This window comes from Pelmatolapia mariae, linkage group LG2 (genome assembly GCF_036321145.2).
Source record: "Pelmatolapia mariae isolate MD_Pm_ZW linkage group LG2, Pm_UMD_F_2, whole genome shotgun sequence".
NCBI lineage: Eukaryota > Metazoa > Chordata > Actinopteri > Cichliformes > Cichlidae > Pelmatolapia > Pelmatolapia mariae.
This window is the reverse complement of record NC_086228.1, coordinates 2,447,772-2,459,873: the sequence shown is the minus strand read 5'-3', so window position 1 is coordinate 2,459,873 and position 12,102 is coordinate 2,447,772. Positions and strand designations below refer to the sequence as shown.

At 43.7% G+C, this 12,102-nt stretch overlaps 1 protein-coding gene across 1 annotated transcript in view; it reads left to right on the top strand.

Moving 5' to 3' along the window:
* Nucleotides 1-12,102, top strand: part of efnb1 (ephrin-B1) — a 58,029-nt gene that overhangs the window by 39,070 nt on the left and 6,857 nt on the right. Inside the window, exon 3 of the mRNA XM_063490091.1 lies at nucleotides 7,960-8,052. Within this exon, the coding sequence (XP_063346161.1) occupies nucleotides 7,960-8,052 (93 nt within the window). The remainder of the gene's footprint in view (nucleotides 1-7,959; nucleotides 8,053-12,102) is intronic.

Below are 12,102 nucleotides of genomic sequence, written 5' to 3'. Positions count from 1 at the left end.
GCGCACACGTGTGCGTCCCAGCATGTGCAGCATCCCTGCTAACCTTTAGCTCGGACCAATAGGAAGGTGAAATGCCAGTTTTTTTCCTTTCTCTCTCTCTGACCTAGTTTCCCCTCTACTTATTTCTCTGAACACGCAACATTTCAGCTGCTATTAGTCAAATGATGCGCTGTCTGCTGGGGGAGTTCAGAGGCAACGGTGTGTTTGTGTGTGTGTGTCTGTGTAGGTGTGTGTGTGTCACCCGTGGCTCGTGTAGCACCCTTGAATACACTAAACTAACAGGTGAACAATGTGTATGTGTGTGCGCCCACTAAGGCTGTACCTAGGAAAAAACAAACATACCTTATTGACGAGGAACAACAGCAAACAAAGAAAAATAACAGTCACTACTGTCTGTTTATCAAATGGTTAAGCCTTTGTAATTACACATTTATAGATGCTGGTCATCTAAGGCAAAGAGAGTTACTCCAGGCCACTACTTCAGGCTTTTTTTCCCCCAGTTGTTTCTCTGCAAATGATTAGTGTTAAACTGCTGAGGTTTTCTGTGGCTGCAGCTCGATGATATCGGTGAAAAGAGCCATTACTGCCAATTAGCTACTCTGTCATTAGGGAGGGTTGTGTGGGCTACTGGCAACTTCTCCACACAACAGAATATATTATAGCTAAAATAACTGGTAAAAGTTGAAATAGCCAATATCTAAAAAATGCCCCATATTGGGAGCATTGGGAGCTGTGGGTAGGCTTTAACTTTAGCTGTCAGCGTGGTTTATTAAATTTATATTGAATGCTGTTGGCGCCGTCGTTGCTTCTCATAACTTTAATAGTGTATGCAACAGCTTATAGTATTAGGAGCTTTAAGCCTCGCCTTCCTTCGGGTTGCACAGTTTTATTGTGACAATCGATTGCATTCAGAATTCTGCACTCCCTCGGTGTGCACCTGTCAGATTGTGTGGGCTCGGGCTCGGAAGCATGCTTGCACATTTTGAGCAGGCCGCGTTTGTTTTCCCTGTGTGTTTGCAAATTTGTGCGCCGTGGATGTGTCTGCGTGCACTCGTGCTGGGTGGGGTGCGAGAGAGAGAGAGAGGTTCAGGATGTGATGTGCTCTAAGACGAGTCTGTCTACATCATGTCATGTTGGAGCGCGCTCAGTCTGTTCGTGTTTGAGACAGATGACTTGCCCTGCTCCCCAAGGTCCTCCTGTTATTCTGCATCCTTTATCTCCTACTGATCCGACAGACGGCCCCGCGCCGCGTGCCTACTTTTTGTTTGTTTGCGTGTAGGTGTGCGGTGTGTATGTGTGTGCGTGCAGACTCTTTGTGATCGCACACGAGACAGTGTCGTCCTCTATCTTCGTGCAAGTGTGTGTGCGGACACGAGGGGAAGTTTGGTGCTGTGTGGGAGCACAGGGGTTTTGTAGCATGCTGAGCTGGGAAATGAAGAGTGGAAAGTGCAGTGGTGTAAAAACTCTGCCCCACCGGATCCAGTGTAGAGGTGACATGCAGACACCCGCAGCTAAATGATGCAGAAGCTCTCTGTGACTGCAGGCTGTGGAGTCTTGTAGAGACGCACACATTCCACAGATAGACACACACACAGACACTTTGGGAGCCGCTGACAGGTCCTCTGCAGAGGTTAAAAGCTGTCATAAGTAGTCTTGAAGCACTAACTCTGTAGGGCTGGCTGGGAAGTTCATAATGCCCAACCTCTGGCTTGATAATCTAGGACCACACACCTACACATAAAACACACACTCAATAAAAAAGTTGCAAAAGTCATTTATATTCCCAGTGACATCTGTACACATTTTTACAAATGTGAGCTCCAATGTACATAAATGTATGCGCACACTCACACAGTTTACTCAAATGGACCCAGTTGCACGAGCCAAAAAACACACACAACTGAATACTTAGGGGAGAGTGTAAGAGAAATGTTGAGTGTGAGTGAGAGAGAAGCAAGCTGGCCGAAACACACACACACACACACACACACACACACACACACACACACACACACACACACACACACACACACACACACACACACACACACACAGTAATGAACACAAATATTCAGATGCACACAGTCCAGCACACATATGCTTCCTTTACTTCACAGAGAGATCACCTCCCACTTCTTCTCTCCAAACGGAGCCTGCCTCCTCCTCCTCCTTCTCAACTCCTCACTTCATCACCTCCTTCCATATTCCCTCACCGGCATATGCACGCACACCCATCCTGCAAACCCCTACACACGCACACTTCAGACAGATCAAATCTCACCCCTCTCCAGCTCGCACACTCTTCGGAATCTCCAGCTTCGTCTCCCGCCCCTCCTCGCACCCCTGCACGCACTCCTCTTTCCATCCCTTCCCTGAACACCGCACATGTGCACGCACACACACCTCTCCACTTCACCTCCCTCTCTCACACCCCCGCAGCACCCCACCCACCCCCTCCTCCTCATCCTCCCCCACCCTGCGCCATCCCATAGTGCTCTCTGCTGGGAGGATTTAGAGGTACCCTGTAATTTTGGTGCCGGAGGAGCTCTTAAGTCCCGCCTGATCTTCTGGCTACACAGGCAGCCAGTGTGTGTGTGTGTGTGTGCGTATGTGTGCGTGTGCGTGCTTATGTGAATATGTCTGTGTGTGAGTGTATGCGTCATCTCTGTTCACTTCTGTAGGCCCAAGTTCTTACATGTCTGTATATATATTTTTTGCAACCATTTCAAGTGTGGTTCTGTGTGTGTGTGTGTGTGTGTGTGTGTGTGTGTGTGTGTGTGTGTGTGTGTGTGTGTGTGTGTGTGTGTGTGTGTGTGTGTGTGTGTGTGTGTGTGTGAGAGAGAGAGAGAGCATTCTAATCAGGGCACAGGAGAGGAGCTCCCCCTCTGGCTGTATACTGAAGCAGTGAGCTGAGCAACAGTTGTGTGCACTGGGCCGCTAACCAGCCTTAAACCTCGTCTCTAACGCTGCTGCTACCTGCTCTCTGTACCCTCAGCAAAGTGGCTCCTGAGAGCAGACAGCACGTGGTAATGCCAGAGCTGGTGCATGGTGATGCTTGCAAGAGTAAATTGTAAAAAAAAAAAAAAAGGAGGAGGAAGAAAGAGAATAGCTGTTGAACGTGAAGATGAGAAAATCATCTGTGTCCACCCTCATTACTCAAAACCACATTCATTCTAACCTAAATTCAATATTGAATTTCCAAAATGGCATAAAAAATGCGCGGGACTAGCATTGAAGATATGACTATTTTATATTGTCTGCCAGGTTTTATTACTGAAAAGAAACACGGGAATTAAAAAAAAGCCTCGGCCAGGCTGAGAGAGCACCTAATTTATCGGAGATGATGTGAAAAGTCTGAATGAATTTTCTTTGCTGGTGCCAAACCTGCGGAGGAGGCTACGTGGGAGAGTCGGCCAGTGAGAGGTTGGAGGTTGATTACTTATTTCCATTTCTATTTCTAGGACAAAGAAATGGAAGGCTGATGGGTTGGGACATCTATTTAGATCCATTTCATTCCACCATAATCAGGCTTTAGCCATGCCCTAATACTAAGGATTAGAAAAGGTTCAAAGTGCAAACATCTAGATCCCCCAGTATTATTTCCAGTCTGCCAACCTCACTTTGTGTTTGTGTCTGTGGAAGAGTGAGTGTGTGTGTGTGTGTGTGTGTGTGTGTGTGTGTGTGTGTGTGTGTGTGTGTGTGTGTGTGTGTGTGCATGCATTCTTGCATGCATGCCAGATCTGCTGGGGTGGGTTATCTCTGGAATCAGGCGCATAAACCTAATCTAACCCTCTCTGTGCTTATTCAGGAGTGAAATATTTTGTGCAAATAGGCCCTCTTTTCCTTCTCACCACTTTGATTCTGGTTCGGTAATGTAAACAAAAGCCGAGATAGGAAAGTCGCAGGTATGAGAAATAGCCATTTCTGCTGTGACGCTCTGTTTGATGCGGACACTCATACCTGCCACAGCTGCGTTAGCTCCCTGCTTTTGCCTCAAATGGATGAAAAAGCTCTTTGTGCTGGTGTTTTTCCTTGATGCTAAGTGTAAATGATCAGATTGTGGTTGTGCCTGTTTATGTATTTAGCTTTTTTTTGGAAAATATAGACATTATTACTGGTGGTTACTGTGACTACCCAGTGCCTGCTCAGCTCGTCTAAGTGGAATTCTGAATGCTGTAGAGAATGGAAGTGGGGGGGTGGGGGGTGTTGTCGGTGGTGTGTGTGAAAGGTAGCCAATGAATGTCACCTCTCATCCACTTTCTCATTAAACAACCTGCTCTCTGTCTGTCACATGGGCTCTATCCATCCCCTGGTTTGGTGCTTTGGGCAGATGTCGCACGCATAGACACACACAGCAGCGTTACGCACACTCGCGGACACACAGCCCATTGCGCTGTATGAAAGCAAGCCCCCCCCCCGGGCTGGACAGGAATAATAAGCAGCAGATGATTCATGATAGAGATGGGGAATGTATTCAGCAGGACCACCTGAGTGACCTCATTTAGCAGACCTGAGAATAAATATAGACCATCGCATCGCACTCTAGCCTTAGCTCGCGTTGTCTTGGCCAGTCAGTGGTGCGCCTCTCACACTTCTCCCACTCTTCTCTTCAGAGCACCTCGGGGAGCAGCCCTTCCACTCTACCCTGAATGTCCTTGTGAAGTCTGTGTGCACTGGTGTATTTGCAAGCGCCTACATTCACATATGCATGTTAATGGGTTATGCTTTAGGTAATGTGTGCAGTAGTGGTACGTGTGTAGCGTTGGAACGGGAGCCTTTCTTCCAGGCCAGCTCTTTTTTTTTATTTTTTCCCCCCGTAAGGCTTCTCCTTGGCCGATACATTCGTGCTGTCGATATTTCCCAACATCAACATTTGGCACCTGGTTTCTCTTATGACTTCAGCAGCTGTAGATCTTTTGTTCCCCCCACTAGTCACTCTGTGGCCAGTGATCCACACCCACAAAGAGGGCCTTAAATCATACAAAAGCCATTCTTTGGAGCCGACGGCTTTATTAAAAAAAGCAACATTCCTTCATGCAATGACCAGCTCTTTCTGTATTCTGAACCGCTGCACTCTGAAACAGTTTGTTCCTCCAAATCATTAGCAGCAGACTGGGAGTTTCTTTGTTCTTCATGCTGTCGTTCCTTTATCCCCATGTGTTTTTATCTCTGCCCGAGACACACGGGAAGACCCAATTCCCCAGTTTCCTCTTTCCAAAACGCGACACGACCGTCGGCCTTTTAATATCTGGAAATCCAGATTTGGATTAACGTCAGTGTGCGAGGGATGAAACGAAAGAGAGGGAGGGTTAAAGAGGGGAGGACAAATTGAGTGAGAGGAAGAAGCGATAGAATGAGCGAAAGGCTTTTAGATTTAAAGAGGAGGAAGCTGGCAGTATGTCTTTATTTGCAGAGTAAGGTTAGGGGCTCTGAGAAACATGGCTGGCAGTTTTTTTTTTTCCTTCTCTGATCTTTGACATGATAGATGTGAATGCACCGATATCGAGCAACACAGGAATGCACAGTTCTTAACGGTGTGCGAGTTTCGAGATTTAGTGCATGTTTTTAAATGCGCTCAGCAGTTGTCTCTTTAGTTGATTTCCATCTTGAATAATACTTAAAAATGATTCACATAAGGAAATGTGGTTAAAATTGGACACATTTAATCGGATTATGAATTTCCACTGGTACAGTTAAAGGGCTGAATTATTTGACTTTTAAATGGCCTGAATGCAAACAACATATAAAGCAATCATCTCTTTATAAATCCTGCTCTGTTTTCAGTCTCAGTTGTTTGGCTAAACAGAGGCCCCAGAGGGGCAACTTATCATTATGCCACATCAGTATTGCACAGGCCCGTTCAGCCAGCCTGAAGGAATAGTTAATTTAGATGACAGGAGTAAGTTAACACTGAGTAGATTTGCTCTCCTGGAGAGGATATAAAATTCATAGCATGAAGCTCACTGTTAGTCAGATTATTCAAGCGCCTTTGAGCTTGATCTTCAAAGAGCTCATTTTTTTGTATAACCTTGCCCTGGAAATTTAAAAATTGAAAGAAGAGAAGAAATTGGGTGGAAAATGGCAGGATGAGGTTAGCACTTGTGGCAGCGTCTGGGCCATTCGGGGGCTGGGAGACGGGTGTGCGCCTTCAAGACTGGAAACAGGCCTGTTCACCTCACTGTCTTTGAATGTTCCCTTTAGAAGAGACACGGTCCCTGCGTAGACTTTACATAAATCATAAGACTCACTTAGTCGTGAGTGTTCTTTCACATTAATGCCCCACGTAAATTTCAAGTCTCTCTTGCTCTCTTTATTTTTTTTCTGGTCCTGCGCAGCGCCGGGCTCCTCTGGCCCCCTCGTATATATTTCGGTGTCCGGTTCACTCAGTCGTGTTGAGTCTACAGCGAGGGGGATTTTGCCAAAGAGCCCCTGACATGATGTTATCACAATCATTCTCGCAAATTATCGAGTTCTCCGGCCACGCTGACAAAATGTTGTGGTTCTCGTTGTAAATTTGCCGCTGACTCTTGAGTGCGATCTGATAATGTAGCATAATATTAGTGCAATTCATTATTTGGTTTTCTTCAATTTTGCCGAAGCACAAAGCTGAAATCCCACAGGGCAACAAAATGTCAACATTAATAACACTTAGGAGTGACGGGACATGAATCAGCTAGATGAGCTTTTACGTCGCTCCGGAGCCAAATTTCAACACAGAGCGATACAACATCAGTTTCTAGCAGGGGAACGCGTGTAGAAACACTGATGCACCGTGCCAGCCGTGTTTGTAGTGCATTGTTTGGACCCACCCAACTCCCCTGCCTGTTGCCAAGTCTGCTTCTCTTTGTGTCATCATTAGATAAGCAGCCTCTCCAAGACTATCTCATCATAATGAGGGTGCCATCTGAGGCAATCACCCAGGGAGATGGTCATTGAGTTAAGAGGGAGGGAAGGGGAGGGGTAGAGCCAGATAGTGCTGATAAAAAAAGAAGACTAAAAAAAAAAACCTAAATGAAGTGAGCGGAGGGGAAAAAAGCAGGGAAAGAGAGAGCAAGACGGATAATGCGAGGAAGAGAAACAAAAGCATTTCAGAGGAAGGGAGTGAGTTGAAACGGCAGACTAAGCGGAGATGGAGATCATTTGGGGAATTCCAAAATTAGAGCTGCCATCATATGCACCCACACAGGCGCATGCCCACACACACACACACTCGAGCACGCCGTGTGCTTAGCTGCCCAGTGTTAAGGTCAGAGTCACACTCTGTCTCCCTAGGTCATTATCATGGGCCCTAAAATAGACGGCCAATTGTATCGCGGTGTCTGAAGTGAATGTGACATTGAATAAACAGCTCTCAACCCTGAGCTCCTCGCTCAACTTAGGGAATGAGCGTGCGCTTTGAAACAAATGCAGAGAGGCTGACACGCACCAATATATAAATGGACACACACACACACACTGAGGGAGGCATTTAGCTCGCTGCACTACCAGCAAGTAGTGACACATGTGGCTCAGAGGGAGTAAGCTGCTGGAGGAGTTGGCAAGCAGCTGGAAGTCTTGCTGGCATGCCTCACTGCTAAACTATGCACAAGTAGAAACACACACACACACAGGTTTGACCATGTTTCTTCTCTTCACCTCAGCACCCACCTCCCTCAGTAGACTCTAATGTTGTTCCATTCATTTGACTTCACTTTATTGTGTTAATGAGACACACCGTTGAGAGAAGCCGGCGGTTGATTGAGGATGAGAACGGCTAATCACTGGAACAGCTAATCAGTGCTTGTCGTAAATATTGATTAGTTCTGTGCGTTATGGACGTGCTCATTAACCGGTGTGTCATCTTCTCTTCCCCCCCCACCCCCCACTTTTCTCTTCTTTACCCTCCATCAACGTCCTCCCACTTCTTCTCATTCTCTATCCCTCTCTTTTTTTTCCCACTTTCTCCTTCTTACCCTCCAGCAACTTCCAACGGTACAGTCGAGGGCCTCGAGAACCGGGAGGGAGGCGTGTGCAAGAGCCGAGCCATGAAAGTCATCATGAAAGTCGGGCAAGGTAAATGTGCGCTCACCTCACATGTAGAACACAATACAGCGCTTCTGCCTCAAAGCCATGTTTCACTTTGGTGTGACATTTCATTTAACGCCGTGCGTTACTAGTGTGACACGACTGCCTCCGGCCTCCGACCAGACCCGCTCTGCGGAGCTGTTAAGTTACGTTAGAAAATAGATTGGCCACCAAGGTTAATATTATTGTCATTTTTTTTTTATTTGACTTCTTTGAGGGCAGTGGCTAATTTATTGAGTTGAGCGACATGGCGATGATGGGACTCGATAAAATGTTGACATCTAAACGAGCTGCTCCAGATAAAATGAAATTAACATTTACAAACTAGATCTGGACTTTTCTGTGTATAATGAGGAAAAGATGATCTGATATTAACCTGTTATTATTTTTTTGTGTTTATTATTCTAAAATATTTAAGAAAAAATCTAAATAGTATTGTTAAAGCAGTATTTTGTGGTAGTTTAGGAAAAAATATAGTTGTAAAAGAAGATAGTAAAAACACGGTGAGATCATCAATATGAACAATTTTCTAAAAAAAACCCCAAAACTTACCAGATAGTTAAAAAAAGATATTTAGACTAATTAAGTACAAATTGTTTACAGTTATGCTGAAAGTTAATTGCAGTTGTTTTCAAACTTCATTCAAACATGTTAAACTTTGAATTAATCTTGACCTTGGAAATAACGATTTGATACTTGTTACTTTCTTTCATATCTTGTAGCTTTTATCAGAAGAAGTGTTGTATTTTATTATATTTCATCAGTTATTTGATGAGCTGTTATGGAAGCTTCACACGTGAAGTCGTTTGTAGCTTTCAGTTAATTGTTACAAAATTATATATTTTTTAACACAATTTAAGAAAACTTTTAATTATTGCAAAAAAATAAATTCCATTTTTAGGCATCACTTTAAAATCAGTAGCTATTGATTCATTTTGGACTCTAGGACAGGCTGAAATACTGCAGTTATTACCCCTTTGATATCTGTGTTGCATTACATAGTTACAGGCAATATTGTAAATCAATGACCAGGACTACTTTATAGATTGCACTATTGAATTTTCAGCATTTGTGCGTCACTGACCTGATTTGCCACCCATTGAATTCCTGTCATCATTTTCAGTTGAAAAGAGCAAAAAAAAAAGAAAGAAAGCACTACCCTCAATATAGATTGTCATTACCATATAAAGTTACATATACCCTAATGGTTTATTTTATCCATTAGCTCATCTCTACACTCGTACACTAGTTTTGAATACATCTTAAATATCCACAAACAGTTTTTGCACAGTGTGGAAAATGAGATCCCGGAGGAATAACAACCAAATGAGAAACATCTATGAGGAATGACTCCAGTTCCAAATTGTAAAAAAAGGCCTCTGATGTTCCTCGGCTGTGATTCTTATACAGTAATCACAGAACGAAAATGTGTTTGAAATTGGTATGTAAGTGCACGGTCGGGGCAAGTCATCTAAAAATGCTAGAAGTAAACAAGCTCACTTTGTTTGGATATCTTTGGTCGCAACATTTGGTTTGCATCATACATTTCACTTTTATACGCAGTTTTACTTGATATGTGGACATCCATATCCTGAGTTTGACAGACTACAGTACACAGATGTGTTACTCTGTAAACATTTCCCCAATCCTCAGTTTGGTTGTTTTGACCGAAAGAGACACTAACCACCATCTGAGAGGAACATCTGCCTGCCACAGTGATCTGATTCCAGCTTAAAAGCTCGATCCCAACATCCCGTCAAAAATAAACTCGCTCAGTCTCGCTGAGAAATCTCCAGTGTGTGTGTGTGTGTGTGTGTGCAAATTTGTGTGCAGATATTTGAATTCTGGCTTGTGAGATGACAGCAGCGTATCCTGGCAGTCGGAGAAAGAGAGAGAGAGAGAATAGAAGCTAACAAGCTGCTGATGCTAGCAAGGTCTGAGTGGGAACAAATTCAGCAGATACAGTGAAAAATACCCACAGCCATCTCACAAGGAGACAGCCATTGCATTATCTTTCCATGTAGGTCAATTTGAGCATCCAATAGCCTGGGATTGCAATCCCCTCACAGAATGACAACACGGATGCATGAGTGCGGGGTTTTACGCCACACTATTAACTGGGGGGAAACAATTTCATTGTTTAACGTTAATCAAAGTTGAAAGGAAATGTCCTTTTCGAGGAAAGTTCGAGGAAAGTTTGTCTCAGCTGGAGTTTGTTCCTGTACCTCCTGGCTGTTCCTCAACTTCGCCAGAGCCATGCGCTCATTTCCCAAAATGGTCCATAGCGAGCTGTCACTCACAATCAATGTGCCCTAAAAACCTTGATAGAAAAGATGCTGTTGGCCCTGCTGCTACTACTTTTAAATCTATTTCTGCGGGCGGAACTTTTGATGTATAATGTTCCCGTCCAACCCAGTAACTATTTGAAGAAGGTCCTCGAGAAATTAGAGCGTTGACAGGATCTTTGATTTTGCTGCTGTGTACTTTTTCACATTATTATTCTTTTTTCACTGAAGCCAGATGTTGCCATTTCTAAAACAGTGAGACTTTTGCTATTAAAATGTTAAAAAGTAGTGAAAGAAGTCAAATATAAAATATCTATCTATCTATCTATCTATCTGATAGAGATATATACATATCTATATCTATATATTAATATTAGTGCTGTCAGAGTTAATTTTGTTAAAATGACGTTAACGCCATAACTGCATTGCGTCAACGGGTTAGAGCGGTTAGCTCGTGTAGATATCTATCTATCTATCTATCTATCTATCTGTGTGTATGTATACATATATGTATATGTATGTATACATATATGTATATGTATGTATACATATACGTATATGTATGTATACATACATATACGTATATGTATGTATACATACATATACGTATATGTATATATGTGCATGTATATATATCAGTGCATACTGTCTGCAGTGTTAAGTTTAAGATATTACCTTCGCCATCTGTAATCCAGTGAACAATTGTTAGTGCTGAATACTGGAGTATATTCAGCTAATAACACACCACTTTATCCATATCGACAGGCTTTAACATAAATTCATGGACTTGGAATGAAATTACTAAAGAAATCACTTTTTAAATTAATACACAAATTGAATACATTTGGCTCAGAGATTGATCTACTCCATGGTTAAATGTAATTTCTGCAGTATCTTGACATTTAAATGACTCAACTTTAAAATCTTCAGTGGACTAATCATTACAGAAAGCAGGCCTTATTTACACTCCTATACTCGTATCTTCTGCAGTCACATAAGGCTTTGCTTTAGCAAACGCTAAAACCTGGGCTCTGCTTGCTTCTGACCCCAGATGCTGCCGTGTTTGACTGTTTGCTTCACATTCCCTGCGTATCTGTAGCTCGAATGCCAGCTCCTCCTCTTGCCAGATCCCCAAGATCTTCCCATATGTCCCCTTGTACTCCTTTTGCACTTTCACCACGATTGTATTCTGGTGACTCACTCCACTGTGAGATATGTGCACATTCTTCTAATGCTACATTTGCATTGCATTTCCATTTCACTGTGACAACATGTCTGGGCAGAGTCACGTCGAGTCATCCGTCTCTGACACATTGATATTTAATTGTTTTTTAAATGCCTCGCATTCTTTCCTTTGTCTTCAAAAAGAAGAGAAGCTGATTGGAGGGGGGGCGTTTGAGGGGAAGCAGGAAGTCTATTTTTTATACGTACGCTGCTGTTCAGCATGCTCTTATCCCCTCCGCTACACTCGTGTCACTCATGTGCTCATTAGAAATGTGTTGACTCACCGCCTCGATCGCATCTCCCCCTCATGTTTTCTCTCCCTCTCTTCTTCTCTCCCCAGCAAAATCTGTCTTTCCCTTCTATCGCTCCATCATTGTCTCCCTCACTCACTCGCTTTCTCCTCCTCGTCCCCCACCTTCCTCCTCCTTCTGGTGGGTTGGCAGTTCTGAGGTAGTTGCTGTCTGCATAGCTAAGGGAAATGTCAGCAGTACACGCTCGAAAAATGGGTCAGAACATTAGAACACTCCCT